We start from the raw sequence: 17475 nt of genomic DNA, 5'->3' as shown, positions 1-17475 counted from the left end.
CGTCTTTGATTTCGACCGCGTTTTCGGATCCCGCTGCGTTCTCGCCCTTATTTTTCGCATTCTGTTTTTCATCTTACCTGATTTCTGGAATCGCTCTTCCCTAGACCCAATCCCGGTCGTCCCCGCGGCCGGCTCCTCCTCCTCCGGGCCTCTGCTCCGCCGACGTAACGCTGCGAGCTAAGCGGACAAACTGGTTACAGCGGAAAAGCCCTCCACTCGGATGCGAGCCGTCGGCCGGCGAGCGCGAAGAGGAGGAGCGGAGCGGCGCTACACCGCCCCGAAGCGTTCGATCAAGAAAAACTAAACGCAGCCATACGTACCTCGGGCCACATAAATCGCGGTCTCCAGAAACGTCCGCGGGGCTACGTTTCCAGAATGAGCTTGGGTTGCCACTTCCACTAACCTTAACTCAAACCGAACAGTCTACTTATAATCTAATGAGAATTAGTTGGCATGTAGATGCAATGTAACTTAAATTCAACAAACAGACCATCAAAATAAAGTGTGACCAAATAGTTAACCAACATACTGTAATACCAAAGGAGACTAGAAGTGTGTGTTAGGGAGGTCTAAGATCATGTACACAGACATCACCTATATACTATATAACTGCAGGATAACTATATTTATATATAATAAATTTAACTGTTAAAAGCTATTAGTTACTAGTTAATTATTAGTAAATAAATAAGTTAAGTAATAATAAACTTACCTTTTCTGAATTTGATTGTAATAAAATAATGTGCACCTTTTGTAAAGTTGCTTTGAAACTACAGTATAATTATTGTGAAAAACACTACACAAATAAACTTGAATTAAATCTAAGAAAAAAATAAATATTATTATATTGAAAGATTTTTTTTTAGATTAACTGGGTTGAGATGTACCAAAATGAAACTACAGGACGATTCTGACCTTCTAAAATGACTTGAACGAAATCCTGAGCTGACATTTTGGCCTTCCTGGAAAAGCATTGGTACACTCCTCCATCACTCTTCGCCATCCCGTCCATCACAAGGTTCTCTTTATTGATGCCGTTCATGCGTATGTTGGCGCCGGTGTTAATCTTATCGCCATTTCGGTACCACGAGAGCTCGAACTCATCGGAGCCAGTAACGCTGCAGGATAAAGACACTTGGCTGCCCACGCTGCCTTTCACCTTTCGCGGACTGACCACAGCTTTAAGAGGTTCTGGAAAAACACAGAGACATAATTAATTGTATAAATGCATCCTAAAATCAAAAGAGTGTTCTTCATAATTCATGCATCCTAAGTAACGTCCCCTCTTTCATAAAGGTCATATGAAATTAAAATGAAGTTTTTTAGATGTTAGTATCAGCATTTATATATATATATATATATATATATATATATATATATATATATATATATATATATATATATATATATATATACAGAACAGTTCTGTCTGTTTCTAGAATCTGATTGGCTGATACCTGTGCGATATTCTGCAATAACAGCACAGGTCCCAGAATCCTTAACCTTTGTATTACTCTGCCTACATACAGCAACAAGCTGAGGACACTTTGACAAATATTGCTGCTGTTGGGCAACATAATGTTCTTTTGAGGCTTTTTTAGTCGAGAATGTAGTTGTTTAGATTGCAATTATGCAGTTCACTTATAAAGATAGTGCCTATTTTGAAATATTAATAATTTAATATAATAATAATAATAATAATAATAATAATAATAATAATAATAATTTCTGAGAGACAGTGCGTCGGCAGCCATTAGCCTGTCATTGAACAAACCAAAGACAGTTGACATTGTCCATCCACAAGAAGGCGACAGAGACAGCATAATAATCCTTTACATGTGAGGAAAAACCCCACGTAATTTCAAATTACATCTAATCAAATCAATATAAAACTGGTAAGTGGCTTTTGAAGTCAATCTTTCTCTTTTGTATGTTGTACTGCTGTATTAATACCATCGTAAATGTAGTGTGTCGAGTGTGAGATGGGACTCTTTCTAAAGTCTTAAAACCGGAGAATCTGTTTCTATCGAGTCTCCTGTTTTCGCTATTGCAGACTAGATCAGTAAACAGACAGAAAGAAGAAATGCCCGCATGTGTTGAGGGTTTTTCCTTATCGCAAAAACAACAGTATTCTGGTAGTGACTGCGTTGCTTTGGCTTGTTCGGGGTTAATTATTGTGATCTCTTGATTGCAACAGAGAAATACTGGGAAATCTCTGTAGACTGATGGCATTTCATGCCAATCAGCCTTATAATTCTAAAATGTGAGCAAAATCAGCTGTTTTGTCATCACTTTACACATTATCATAAGAGAATCATTCAAACACTAGTTCTAAAGTGACGTTGGTGAATTAGTAACGGCTTCTGCTCTTCTGACGTCAGCTGCAGATGTGAAAGAATGGCGGAAGAAAGTAGTTCCTCTTGAAAAAGGGTTTTGAGACTCTCTGTGTTTGATTTTCTTGTTGATACACATGATTGCCGTCAAACTGTTGTATAAACGCAATATCTCACTTGTAGCAGTGCGATGTGGCTGTATATCATCACTAGTGGGAGACTAACGCCGCCTTTCCACTGCACACGACATTTGGACACGATTGTCGGAATACGCCCCCTTGTGGGCGTACAGACTTTTTAGTTCTGACGTGCACCATGGGAGAGAAGCTGTTCTGGCAATGTCCGAAATTAAGAAGTGCAAAAGCAAGAGTTATTTTCTGTGCGTTCACCATGGTTGAATAAATGAATGAATGAATGAATACTAGAAACTCATAGACCGCTAAAAATATTGAAGGGGATTGTGGAGACAACATAAAAATATATTTTTTATTACTTTATTACTTACATTTATGAACAGAAATGTTGTGTTTTTTAATATAGACTTTTTCTGATTCAAAAAATAAACTAGTATTTCTCATCTCGCGCGCACGGACCTGCTTGGACAACACTTGGAGTTCAAATATTTCAACAAATCTGCAGCTCAATTCGGATCTGATTTTTCCGTATACGAAGATAATTGGAACTTCACGGAGCTCCCGGACACTTCTCGTTTGTCGTGTGCAATGGAAAGGAGGCACAACTTAAGGCACAATGCCTGCCTCTCACCAGTGCCCATATACAGCCACATCGCACAGGTACGAGTGTGATATTGCTCATATATATATGGTTAAGAGATGCTATTTACCTTTTACAGTGAGGCGACCGATGACCTCTGCATTTCCGTAGCTGTTCCAGACCTCGCAGACATAGCTGCCGGTGTCACTGGGCTGGGCTCTCTCGATCAGCAGGCCCGTTACGCTCTGACGGAAACGCGAGTCTGATTCCAGCGGCCTGTTGTTTTTTAGCCAGCGGTATTTTGGTGCCGGGTGACCAGAGGCTTTGCATGGGAGCTCCACTCTGTGGGACGCCATGACCTCCCGCTTCTCAAAGCCATCCAGTATTGCAGGAGCTGAGTTTGAAGGATCTGCTGACAAGAACATGTGTTAAACTATGTGTGTTTTGAAGCCACTATCTATCTATCTATCTATCTATCTATCTATCTATCTATCTATCTATCTATCTATCTATCTATCTATCTGTCTGTCTGTCTGTCTGTCTGTCTGTCTGTCTGTCTGTCTGTCTGTCTGTCTGTCTGTCTGTCTGTCTGTCTGTCTGTCTATCTATCTATCTATCTATCTATCTATCCATTCATCCATCCATTCATCCATCCATGTCCCTTTAATGTTCTGTCATCCATCCATCAATCCACTTATCCATTTTTCCATCTATCTTTCAGTCTTCATCCATCCATCCATCCAATCTGTTTATCAAATCAATATGTTTATCAATCCAAATAGCTCTCTGTTTATTTATCTTTCTAGGTCTGTCCATCCATCCATCCATCTATCCATCCATCCATCCGATCATTCATTCATTCATTCATCCATGCATCTGTATATCTATCCATTCATTTTACAGTCTGCCTATCCATGCATCAATCTTTTTCCATCCATCCATCCATCCATCCATCCATCCATCCATCCATCCAATCTGTTTATCAATCCAAGTAGCCCTCTGTTTATCTTTCTGGGTCTGTCTGTCCATCCATCCATCTATCCACCCTATCTGTTTATCAATCCAAATAACCCTCTGTTTATCTATCTTTCTTGGTCTGTCTATCTATCTATCTATCTATCTATCTATCTATCTATCTATCTATCTATCTATCTATCTATCTATCTATCTATCTATCTATCTATCTATCTATCTATCTATCTATCTATCTATCCATCCATCCATCCATCCATCCATCCATCCATCCATCCATCCATCCATCCATCCATCCATCCATCCATCCATCCATCCATCCATCCAATCTGTTTATCATTTTAAATAGCCCTGTTTATCTATCTTTAGGTATGTTTGTTCATCCATCCATCCATCCATCCATCCATCCAATATCTTTATCAATCCAAATAGCTCACTGTTTATCTATCTTTCTAGGTCTGTCCATCCATCCATCCATCCATCCATCCATCCAATCTGTTAATCAATCCAAGTACCCCTCTGTTTATCTTTCTGGGTCTGTCTGTCCATCCATCCATCTATCCACCCTATCTGTTTATCAATCCAAATAACCCTCTGTTTATCTATCTTTCTTGGTCCATCCATTCATCCGTCCATCCAATCTGTTTATCAATTTGAATAGCCCTCTGTTTATCTATCTTTCTTTCTAGGTCTGTTTGTCCATCCATCCATCCATCCATCCATCCATCTGTATATCTATCCATTTATTCAACTGTCTGCCTATCCACGCATTAATAATTCCATCCATCCAAACTGTTTAACAATCCAAATAGAACCTCCATTTATCTATCAATTCAAATATTGACTATTCATATCTATTTGCCAATTCTGCTTATTCATCCATTAATCCACTCATCCATCCATCCATCCATCCATCCATCCATCCATCCATCCATCCATCCATCCATCCATCCATCATCTATCTATCTATCTATCTATCTATCTATCTATCTATCTATCTATCTATCTATCTATCTATCTATCTATCTATCTATCTATCTATCTATCTATCTATCTATCTATCTATCTATCTATCTATCTATCTATCTATCTATCTATCTATCTGTGCATTTATTCATCCATCCATCCCCCCGTCCCTCCATGTCTCATCCCACTGAATAGTATCATATCATCAAGCACTTTTACCTGGCACAAAGAGCCGTGCGCTGTTGCTCTGTCGTGTCTCGGACGTGTAGCGATGTCTCGTCATGCAGCGGTAGTTGAACAGTTCGTCCTCCTTCTGCACATCCAGGATGTACAGGGCCCCCGTGGACGTGATGAGAAATCGAGCCCCTAAAAACACAAAAATCGACATTATTAGACTGAGGTAAACATCTCCGTAATTAATCGCTGAACATTAAACACAGTTAATCTGTAGCATTTGCGTGTCATAATGAGGCACGGTTAACAGAATCTTGTTTTTTTTTTTTTTTTTTCCCATCAGCCTCAGCAGGAACCGGCTGATTTAGCACAGTGATTCCTGCCGGTCACGTGCGGGTTTGATTGGCCCGCCGCTCATGTACCACTGAGCACTGATTTCACGCTAATGGTTTGATAACACAGAATATGCAGGTCGTAAAACTTTATGAGGAATAATGTCTGCCAGGGCCTCCGCGCGCTCTCTCAGAGGAGACGTCTGTGTCAGATTTGATTGAGAACGCCATTTGCTCTGCTTTCTGCGCAATGACTAAAACCGAGGGGTGGAATTTGTCTCACTTCCTGTAACAAGAACGTATCGCACAGCCCTCGAATAAGACGGTAATTCCACTACGTCATTTAAACCCAGAGATTCCCTGAAGCAGATGCACACCACTAAAGAGAAACAGTTCATTATGCTAAATTTATACCAAAGTAAATATCAAAAATCTCCTGTTAACGCTCTCAGGGCCTGAGGCTGTGGATTAATGGTGTGAAAAATGTTCAGTCTTTTGCACAGACTGATGGTTTCGCTTTATAAGATCGCAATGGATTTCCAGCAGCCACTAATTTTGTATTTCCTGTATATCCTTTATTGACTCTCAAACTGCCAGTAGCCATTAATTAGCATTTTGTCAATTACAAAGAACCACAGATTGAGCTAAAAATAGTCTTTACTGTTCTACTAAAGTTTGAAGGTTGTTAAATAAAAAAAAAAAGTTTTTGTTTTCTCTCTACACTCACCGGACACTTTATTAGGTACACATAATAGTACTGAATTGGACCCCCTTTTGCCTTCAGAATTGCCTTAATCCTTCATGGAATAGATTCAACAAGGTACTGGAAATAATCCTCAGAGATTTTGGTCTATATTGACATGATACCATCACACAGTTGCTGCACATTAAATTAGTTCATTTAAATTCAGCCCAAAGAGATTGTTTGCAATAACTTACTTTAAAGGGCACCGATTTTACCCCCTTTTTTAAGATTTAATATTAATATTATGGTTCTTCTGAGTGTGCCAGTTTAGGTTCAGTTCAAAAGGCAATTCAGATTTTTCATTATCATGTGTTAAAAAGTGTCATTTTGGGTGTGTGTACACAGGTCGCTTTTTAGGGGTGTGTTGCTTCACATGAAAATTAGTTTCTACTTCACGCCCAACTTAACAAAGGGGGCGGAGCCAAGAGCTCCCCAGCTTTGTGTATAGCAACAGACAGGCAGACAGAGAGAAGCAACATGAGTGAGAGGATCAGCATTCAGCCGTACATGTACAACTGGGACACAGACCAAACAGAGACCACTGTTGAGGAATCAATATTCCTCATGTGCCAGAATGTGTCAGGGTAGTAGTTACAAAATCATTTGTGGTTTTGTATAGTTTAACAGCCGCTATGTAACGATGCATACGTCATCTGTTTAGGGATGCAATAATTAACCTGTTTGACCATTAACCGCACTTTAATTCGTCACAGTTAATTAATTGTAAAGGCTTCTCAGCACGGCGTTTCTGCAAGGAACAAAACTGCAGCAGCTAAACAAAGTTATGTCAACTGTGTGCTAATATGCCAACTGTGTACTAGTTTAAAGTTCTGAGCACACTAGATTAACATTGACTGAGGCTATAACGCCTGATTTACACAGGGCTTCAGCGTCAATGCTTGACAGAGGGTGCATCTGAAGTTGGGGCTGACGCGATCGCCAAAGCAGGGTCAGCCAATGATTTTAGTCAGCAATCGGTTACTGTCTCAGCTGGTGTATTTGCATACAGCGATCAGATTGGCTTATGCTTCCGTCGGCTCCACAATGCAGTTCGGCAATGCCCGACGTCACCCTTTCAAAGTGAATGGGAAGCGTTGACACTGATGCCCCGAGTGAATCAAGGCAAGTTCGGTATTTTTAATGGAGGAATGCACAGGTGAGGCAACGCGCTCACACTTTCCAGCCGCACCAAGTTGAGAGCTTCTGTGACCACGGGAAATCCAAACGGCTGAAGTTTAAGGAAAACGCAATGAAAAATACACGTTTGCAAACCCACCTAAAGTTACAAATAATGGTGCCGATGAGAGCGATCATGTGGTGAATGTTGATCTGCCAGCCGAGATCAATCGAGTGTTTTCGGAGAGAGTGCTGAAAGACTCAGTGGATCAGCTGTTTTTTAATGGCCCGAATCTCGAGTTGTTGCATTCACTGTGTTCAGCGCAAATGGCCGCTAAATGTAGAATCTCTGTTGCATAATCGCAGGAAGACGATGATGAAGGCTCTTATGTTGAGCCCAATGAGCCTTACATCCAAAAACAGAGCAAGGGCGTTTCTTTAGTGACATCGCTTTGACTCACACGCTGACAATGGCGGACATGAAACAACAAACTAAGTATGTGGTAATGCGCGCCTGTCAATCAATATTGGTGGGCAGGGGGAGTGCACTCCTACTTCAAATTGAGGTCGGTCTGAAAACCGCTTCAATTGGTCCACCGTTTTTATGTTGTTCAATTTAAAAAAAAAAGGACTGGGTGTGTTTATATCACCCCAATATGACGGTCTATACACTATACCTACACACATGTCTGTCCAAACAGCTTGAAACCAGTTGTGTAGTTCTTGGTATACGCACGTATACTCAGTATGCTAACTTTTTCTGTTTGAGTATTACCACTTCTGAGGATCAATAATTGCGTATACCCTCAATATACTCACTTGTTTTTCTGATTAAACTTCCCTAATTTACGTGTATTCACATTCCCTTTAACTGTATATCAAATGTTTAAACTTGCATCTTAATTTGTTGCAATTGCTGCATTTTTGTTGAACTTGCGCCATTCCCGCCCCTGACGACCGCAGCAGCTGTGAGAAAATTTCGGGAGTTTTTTGAAGACCACGACAAGTCAACTGAATGCTGTGTCGCTGAAACGTTCAGGTGAATTTATAAAACAGCATGGGCGTCGCTTCAGCCCTTCTATATTTCTGTATCATTTGAACCCCAATCAAAGGGTCATGGAGGGGCAATCGGGTTTCCCCATCTACTGTACTCCAGCGAAAATGCAACTCTTAAGAACATACCGCTATGTTTATTTAAAATGTACTATGATTATAAAACACATTACAGTGCATGTGGTATTAACTATATGCATTCCTGCCCAGGATAAAACATAGTGACAGAACCACTCTGTGAATGAACTCATTTTAACTGCATATCAGAGTGAAATCAGAGTGAAAATACGTGTTGTATCGTATTTTCTTTTTCCTATTATGACTTATATTTTGAAAGTGAAATATGTAAAATAGCCTGTACATTCATATGTTCATGTTTAAGCCATTTTGAATTTAAAATGTGGCAGTTTTATTTATTAAATACATGGAAAAAATAACTGAATATAAAAAGTGATTTGTACAACATGTAAACAGGTATGTAACATGTAAATGGCTATGGCTGTCTATACAATACTGTGGAATAGTGCTAGTTAAGTTTACAATCCTACAATATTAGTCAAACATTTTTAAGTGTATTATTGTAAGTTCTAACTTACAAAAAAATTATATATATAAAAGTGTGGGTGCACTATTAGCTAAACATAAATCATTAAATAGGTGTAGATAGCTATTGATTCAAAGAAACCTTGGCCTTTGTTGTTTCTTTGCCTACTTTCATTTAAAATTTGGGTCAGGTGTAATGGTACACCACCTTTTTTTAGGACTACACCACTGCTTGAAACGTAGATTTTCACCATAGGTGCCCTTTAAAAAATTGCAGTAGCGATTTTACAAATCCTGAACAAATGTTTTTATATTTAATTAATGTATTATTTTAAATAATTGCATAATTCTTATAACGATCATGATATTTATTTAATCAGTGTGTATTTCTACATTTATTTCTCAAAAGTGTATATTTAGATCCTTACTTCTTCATGCACGTGCTTTAAAATCAGACAGCTCATTAATCTTTGCTCAGACAAAACGCAGTCTCTCTCTCTCGCTCTCTCTCTCTCTCTTTCTCTCCGCCCACTCGCTGTGTAAATTGTAGCTCGTCACACTCCACATTAAGTCTGCGACTGGCAATGCCTGCAGGACCTCAGATCTGCGGTGTGTGTCATCTCTAACTGGGTCAGGACTCACAATAGCTGCATCTCGCCTTTTGGCTCGCTCGAGCTTCTTTTATTCATCGCTAAACTGTTTACTTATGGTGCTTGATTTAACACACAGACAGTAACAGACTCTCTCACACACACACACGATCACACACACACACACAGGCATTTTGCAATAAAATGGAGATTGTGTTGGAAAACAGCCCAGACGAAGCCCACAGGAGAACAAGAGCATCAGGAGCCGCTCGGAGGGCCATTTGAAGAGCTGTAATCTGGAGGGAAGCTTCATCCTTACAGCTGCTCTCTGCTGTAGTGTTACACCAAGAGTTTACACTGAGATCTAATTGATCATTTGCTCACTTTATCTCAAGAAAACACACGTTTATATCTCTCTATGCATCAGACACTTTCTTACAATCACATCTCTAGAAAAAAAGGTGCATTTCTGAGGCTGCACTCACACTATGCTATACGAACCATGCCCAGGTGTGTTTCCTGGTTCCTTTGACAAGTAGGAGTGCTCTGAATTAGGCCCAGGCATGGTTTAGTTGGCTGGCCCTGGCCTGGCTGGAAGAGGTGTGCCAAATCGTGGTTCAGTTGGGCTTTGGCATAGTACGTTTGTAGTGAAAGTGCAAAGCAAACTGAAGACGCAACATCACTTTTAAGGGACGGTTTCATATGGATTTATTGATCATTCTTACTTTTCAATAAAAGCAGACTGTCATAGTTTTTTTAAAGACGCAAATCCCTTACTTAATGACTTTTGTGATAATTTATGAGCATCAAAAGTGCTGGACTGTTCGGCAAAATATTTAACTGCGTGTCACTGCATCCCACATGACTAAAACGATATACAGTAACTAAAGCAATGTCCACTGTGCTGAGCAAGAGCGCTTCTCTTCTGTTAAATAAAACAGATGTATCATCAACAGATGTATTATGTTAAGACTTGCATGACTCCGGGCTGTGTAACTGTCATATTTGGCCTTAATTACTTTGTTAGGCTGTCTTGGGATGTTCAGGTCTTGGGGATGAGGATTGTGTTGTTATAACAAAAACAGAAAATGAGAACTGTAATTTTTATTGTACGTAATTTTTCCAACCCATGCTTATTCTGAAAACGTACCACTATATACATTTCTGGAGAGCGCCAAATATGTCCCAGGAGCCACGTTTAGTTTTTTTTTTGCAGTTTTTGTTTTCGTGAATCTACCCAAGGCCAATGTGTACACTCTTTAATATCTTAAATTCTCTCGCGAGTGCCATTCGCGCCTGCTGTTCTCACGTAAATCCACCAGAGGCCGCTGTTGACTGACTGACCGACCGATCGATTGACTGAACCACCCTCCTCCTTCCGTAAACCCAACCAATTCTTTTCAAAGCACCGTTTGACCCACCAGCCACAAGTGTTGCGCACGAAAGTGAGAAGGGGGGGGCTGTTGGGTAGCAGAGGGGTGTCGTGGACATAAGTTAAGAGGTGGGGCGGGGATTGGTTGTTGTGGACGAAAGTAAAGAGGGTTTGGGAGTTACAGAACAAAGTGAAAGTGAACAGCGGATGGGGGAGGAGGGAGGTTGAGTAGGGGGATCGGTAAAATGAGGTGCCAAATCCGGCGTGTTCCGGCACAAATTAAGCCCTGCCTAAACCCAACCGAGAGTTTTTATAAGCAATTCAGAAAAAGAAAAGCCTTTTTTTTCTTAACGTTTTACAATGTTTTCAGATTTGACCACATTCTCGACGTTATTTACTTGTTTATGTTATTTTTGGCTTTTGCTTTTGTCTAAATCACTTTCTGGAATCGTTCTTTACTGCTGTGGTTCCCAATCATTTTTTGCCTGAGACCCTCTTTTTCCTGTGTAAAATCTTGTAAGGCCCCCCTCCACATTTAATGTTATTACCGCTCATAAAAGTTTGCAGTAATAATGACAAAAAAAATTCTTTTTAAACAAACGGTATGTTTATTACTATATCTAGATATACTACATATCTAGATATGTTTATGCACAAATAATAGCTTAATGTTTCCCAGAGATGGGTTGCAGCTGGAAGGGCATCTACTGGGTAAAACATGTGCTGGATAAGTTGGTGGTTCATTCCGTTGTGGCGACCCCAGATTAATAAAGGGACTAAGCCGAAAAGAAAATGAATGAAGGAATAACAGCCTAATGAAAAATATTAAAGCAAAACATCAGTAGGCCATTTGTAACTGAAAAGCACAAGCCTTTGGCCCTGTTTGAAATTCAATAACAAACAAATCAGTATTCACAATGGTGTATAAGGGGGAAAAATAATATAGGCTATTACAATATATTTTTGTCTGAGAAAATTAGTCTTACCAAAATGTTAATATTCCATACAAGCTGAAGCCGATCGGTCAGTTCTTGTCACGTGACTCGCAGTGAGCTCACGGCCCGGAGTTCAATGGTGCGAGCGCTTCCCACCGCAAGTCGCGCACCTCCATTGGACACAACTAACTTGTGCAAACTCTAGAAATACGCAATATGCTAACGCCCCCTAAAAGGCTGTCGTCATTTGTGATCTTCATCAGTTAATCTTCCTGCACAGACATGCTGGATTCACCTGATTTGTTGATAAATGGGTTGCGGATCCATTCCTTGGCAGTTGGTGGGTCGTTCAATGGGCCTTTCCTCTTCGCAAAGAAACTTTCTAAAGACGTCTGTTTCTTACTGATTTTGCTGCTTGTGGGTTAAATTTGGGCGCACAAGTGACCGTGACGTCGCTTTAAAAAAGATTTTTTTAAATATTACACGACATCCCTACAAAGGGAATACGTGACACCCCCCTGTTGGGAATCGCTGCTTTACCGGACTCAAACTGAGTCGTTGTGATCAACTCTTTTCTAAATGTCAAGTGTACAGACGTACATAGCAAACTACTGGACAAACTGGTAACAACGGGAAAGCTTTCCACAGAGAGTTAAGTCGTTAGCTGGTAAGTGCAAAAAGGAACGGCATCATACCGCCCTGTAGTGTTCGCTTTAAAGAAGAAATGCAGCCGTATGTACTTCTGGCTACATAATTCGCGATCTCCATAAATGTATGTAGGGATACGTTTTTAGAAAGGATCTTTTTTTTTTCCACACTTCAATCTAAATCCAGCAAGAATCTTTACATTAAAGACATACGGCATGCAAATTATGTATTTATGCAGTGTTTGGCATCCACACAGTGCTGACTTAAAGTAAGACAGTTCGTCTTTAGCAACAATAAATGCATATGTGTGTCGAGTCAACTGCAGCACACACACAGACACAAACATCTCCATAAGAACCCAGCTCCCCCATTTACTCAAACATACACTTCAGCAGGAGCGAATGACATTTCTCTAACAGTCACGCTTAATGCGCTGCTGTATTTGTCTTGAGAACGAGGAGGAGACGTTTCAGGTTATTTAGAGCGAGATTATGAACTGGGTTTTGTGTTGAAGATGCTGTGATGAAAGGCCGGGCGCTGAGCGTGGATATTCTTCCAGAAGAGCCGATGGGGGAGCCGCTCGCCAAAGTTTCTTAATCTGATCGCTGGAGCTTTTGAGGTGCTTGAACTGTGTCGAAATGACAGGTTACTGGTTTTCTTTCTCTTCCTGTAAAGCCGATTGCTCTGTTCTTTCCTCAAGCCATCTCACATTTTTTTCCCTCCCTTTTAAAAACCAAAACACATCAAAAGGCATACAATGCTTCTCCTTGACCTCTAATGCATTTCACACATTGCCTTTTAACCTATTTCCTTTACATCGCTGCATTAAAACCTTCTGAGATGAGGACATATTGTGCAGGTGTGTAGAGTTTTTTTTAAAGCCAGTGTTGTTGTCTTTTAAAAAAAACAATTGCATACTGTATACCACAGTATATTTTATACCACACAATTCCTTCATGTTGTTCCAACACAAAAGTCAATTAAGCTCAAAAATAACTTAAATATTTTTACAAATGTAAGTAAACTGAACATAAAATTTTCAATTGTTTCCCAAAAAAAAAAAATCGAAGAATTGTGTTGCTTCAACTCATTTTAAATAAGTCGTTTGAACAAGTATTTTAAGTAATTTTTTGAGTGTAAACTTTATCAATTAGTGTCTGTGTGAAATCAAAATGTACAATGCTTATTTTGCTAGCGCACATTGTTATTCTTTTGGTAAGCAAATAATCTTAGCCCAGGCTCATTATTGATATGTACCTCTGTATACAATTATGGAGATTGCCAAATACATGAAAAGGAGCTATGTTTTTTTGCAGGCCAATGTGTACTCTTTTTAAGATCTCAAATTCTCAATTTCTCTCCCAAGTGACATTCGCGCCTTGTGTTTTTTGTGTGAATCCACCAGAGGTCGCTGTCAGCAGACTGACTGACTGAACAAACCCCAACCCACCCCCTTCACTAAACCCAACCAATAGTATTTTCAAAAGCACAGATTGACCTGCGCCCACCCACTTCCCTAAACCCAACCGACAGTGTTTTCAAAAGCAATCCAGAAAAAGAAAAGCCCTTGCGGCCATCTAATTTTTTACCAGGTTTTTAGATCTTACCTCGTTCCCACCCCGTTATTTACTCTTTCACTTTATTTTTTGCCTTTTGTTTTACCTGATTTCTGGAACCGTTCCTCGTCAGACTGCGTTTTTAAAACAAAATGCAGCCATACGTAGTTCTGCCTACACAAGCTGATGCTCTCCAGAAATGTATACAGGGGTACGTTTTCTCAAAGAAACCTTATCATTGTCATGATTAACTGCCTGTCCTGTTGTTTTACGAGGCTGTCTAAAAGTGCAAGCGGCTTCACTTTCTCCAGAGAGCTCGCGGTCGCTGGGCGTCTATATTTGAAGTAACGAACTTCTTGAGCTGATAATAATAACATGTGCATGATTATTGAATTGCTTTTAATATGCGATACTTTCAGAAATAGACAAACGTGAGAGTAACCTTCTTTCAGTAACCTCCATAAACAAACTGCCATGTTTAACTATTATCATCATCTTTGGGACTATTATGAACTCTGAATGATGGAATTAAGCTGCGGTCACACTAGAGTTTGTTTGTGCGAAATTCTGTTGTACGGTGCTGCGAAAAGGTGGTGGGATTAAACAAGATGATCAGACATTAAAAAAGCGAGCGATTTGCTCCATGTTTTAAATTTCTGTCCAGAGAGGTCATGTTTTGATCCTCGGTTGGTCTCACGCAGTCATGTGATGCGGTCTCGCAGGTCAGAGTTCACCAAGCTTGAACTTTGCACCGCAGCAACCAGCGAAACTTGACGCATGACCTTGCGTTTCCGGTCTGACTCATTCGTGTAGCGTATGAATGGAAGTCTATGGGGAGAAAAGCCCAGTGTGACCGCAGCTTTACTCTCTTTTAAAGATTTAGAGAAGAAGCAATGCATTTTTAATCGGATCATTGAATCACTGACTTTGTTAAAAATAGATTTATTTAAGGACGAAACACCACAATGTTGCTCTGAGATGCATAAATGTTCTGCTCTGGCTTTCCTTCAGCCTAGGATCATTGGAAATATACAAAAATTCATTCATTCATTCATTCATTTTCTTGTTGGCTTAGTCCCATTATCAATCCGGGGTCGCCACAGCGGAATGAACCGCCAACTTATCCAGCACATTTTTACACAGCGGATGCCCTTCCAGCCAGAACCCATCTCTGGGAAAATATACAAAAATTCTTTTTGGCAAAGTGTTTCGTTGCACGTTTCAGATGACAAATCCTAGAGAGGGCGCTGTCTACAATTACGCAATTCTGAAATATGTTACTCAGGGTACTTTTGTTATATGTTTTATATATGTGTTTTTGTACATGTCCACAAGAAGGCATGGCTTGTAAAACAGACCACTGACCTAGACTCCTCCTTAAACAAAAAATTATCCTTTATTCCTCAACAATATGCCACTGTAAATATCATTTGTGTGAAAATGAACAAAAGTTGATGACCTCATACTGCCCCCTAGTGTTCATTTTACCTAGAAACTGCAGTCAAACATGCTCAAGTAAGATTTTATGAATTGGCAAAAATGTAATTTGATGCACGCATGACCCATGAGCCTGTGCTATTGTTTTTATAAGAGTTTTGTTGGTGAAGGTGACACTGTCTAAATAACTCAGCTTTAGCTTAGTTTGTTAAACTGATGTTTTCTCTCCATTTTTTATTTATTATTTTTTTTACAACTTGTCTAAACAGTAGGGGCAAGGAAATCCTTTATTATAATCCTTTATTCATTAATTATTTGAGGCTGTAAATATCATTAATGTGAAAAGGAACAAAAGTTGCTGGCCTCATACTGCCCTCTACTGTTCATTTTACCTAGAAACTGCAGTCAAACATGTTCAAGTAAGTTTTTACGGTTTTGCAGAAATTTAGGCTGAAGTACGCATGACCCATGAGTCTGTGTTATTGTTTTTATATAGATATTTGCTGGTAAAAATATCACTGTCTATAAAATAAATAAAACTAACTCAGCATTAACTTGTTAAACTGTTGTTTTCTCTCCATTTTTGTTAAGTTTTTACAACTTGTCTAAAAAGTAGGTCATTTTAAAAGGGCAAGGAAAATGAGGCCTTCTGTTATATTGTACATCTGCTTTAACAGACTTGCATGTGTCGCCTTCCGAATGATACACGAAAACACTGAACACAATCCACATAAATCTGCTCCCTTGGCTCTCTAACCACATCTCAGCAGTTAACTGGTTTGCATGTGTGTGCGTGTGTGTGTGTGTGTACTGTACTGTGAAGTGTGATCAATAGTAATGATCCAGCCCTGACAGCGGCCGGTCTGCAATGTGATCTGCAGAGAAAAGCCCTCAGTGAGTCTTTGATAACGGTGAGAACTCTTACTCACTACAATGACTTTAACAGATCCTTATACATTACCTATCGTCTGACACTTTCAATCAATCCAATGTGTCCTATGGTGAATAAAAGTATTACAATTCTTTAAAAAAATCTTTCTGAAGACAAATAGATTTACAGGATCGTAACTTTTTGATTTTCATTTGTACATTTCAGTATGCTCGGTAAGATTTAGGAGCACACCTCCTTTGAAAAACTCTATGTTTTTATACAAATTAAATCCTACGATTCACAGACGCTGCATAAAATACATTTACATTTATTTAGTCATATTAAGAAATTCAACAAGAAGAGGTGCAATTACATGCTTGTAATTTTACGAGGCTACAAATCCAAAATCTGCGATTAGAACAGACACAGATACAACATTTTTTTGTCTGTTTGTTTACGATGAGTATACTTTACCAATACGCAATACAGTTTCACCACGGACACGAAGACCTGATTTCTCAAAGAGCGAGTAACAAAAATCTTACCTGAGATGGTGTGTGGGAGCTCGAGTGCCCAGCAAGCGAACCTTTGTGATCGATGGCTCTCGCTTGGTTTTTAATGCCTGTGACAGCAGTGACGTAATTTAGACAGTGGAGTGACAATTTTGAATCTTACTCGTAAACAGGTTGTCGTGTCCGTGGTGAAACTGTATATTGTGTTTGTAAAGTACACTTATCGTAAATTTATCAGTCGTATACAAACAGACAAAAAATGTTGTATCTTTGTCTGTTCTGATCGCAGATTTTGGAATTGTATCTTCGTAAAATTACGAATTCCTTATTTTAATTCTGACTTCAACCATAGAGCACAGAATCACTAAGAGGCGAGACTCTAGTGCAATTTGGGAAACAGCCACTAGATGGCGCGGCGGCCATTGTGGAATGAAAACTCCAATAGAACAACAGCATATTATAAGTCTGTAAAATAAACTATTAAAAGTGCTGATGATTGTGATCGTAAGTGTTGTATTGTCGTCTTTCAGGTTTAATGCACCTTTTAAATAAATAAATAAAAAACAAAGCAGCTGCTCGCCATCGCAACAGCAATAAGATCCAATG

General features: G+C 39.5%; 1 protein-coding gene across 7 annotated transcripts in view; it reads right to left on the bottom strand.

Moving 5' to 3' along the window:
* dscama (Down syndrome cell adhesion molecule a) overlaps positions 1-17475 on the bottom strand; it is a 185008-nt gene that overhangs the window by 72540 nt on the left and 94993 nt on the right. For 4 of the 7 annotated variants that reach the window (XM_087269685.1, NM_001030224.2, XM_087269683.1 and 1 more), the window contains 3 exon segments: positions 5205-5351; positions 3178-3456; positions 916-1191 (listed from right to left, as the gene is read on the bottom strand). Coding sequence is in view for 4 of the 7 variants with exons in the window: in NM_001030224.2 (NP_001025395.1) it covers positions 916-1191; positions 3178-3456; positions 5205-5351 (702 nt within the window). In the remaining 3 variants the exon portion in view is untranslated. 7 annotated transcript variants of the gene reach the window in all.

Source organism: Danio rerio, chromosome 10, assembly GCF_052040795.2.
Source record: "Danio rerio strain M-AB ecotype USA chromosome 10, GRCz13ab, whole genome shotgun sequence".
NCBI classification, from domain to species: domain Eukaryota; kingdom Metazoa; phylum Chordata; class Actinopteri; order Cypriniformes; family Danionidae; genus Danio; species Danio rerio.
Note: the sequence above shows the minus strand (reverse complement) of the source record. Positions and strands in the feature narration are given on the sequence as shown.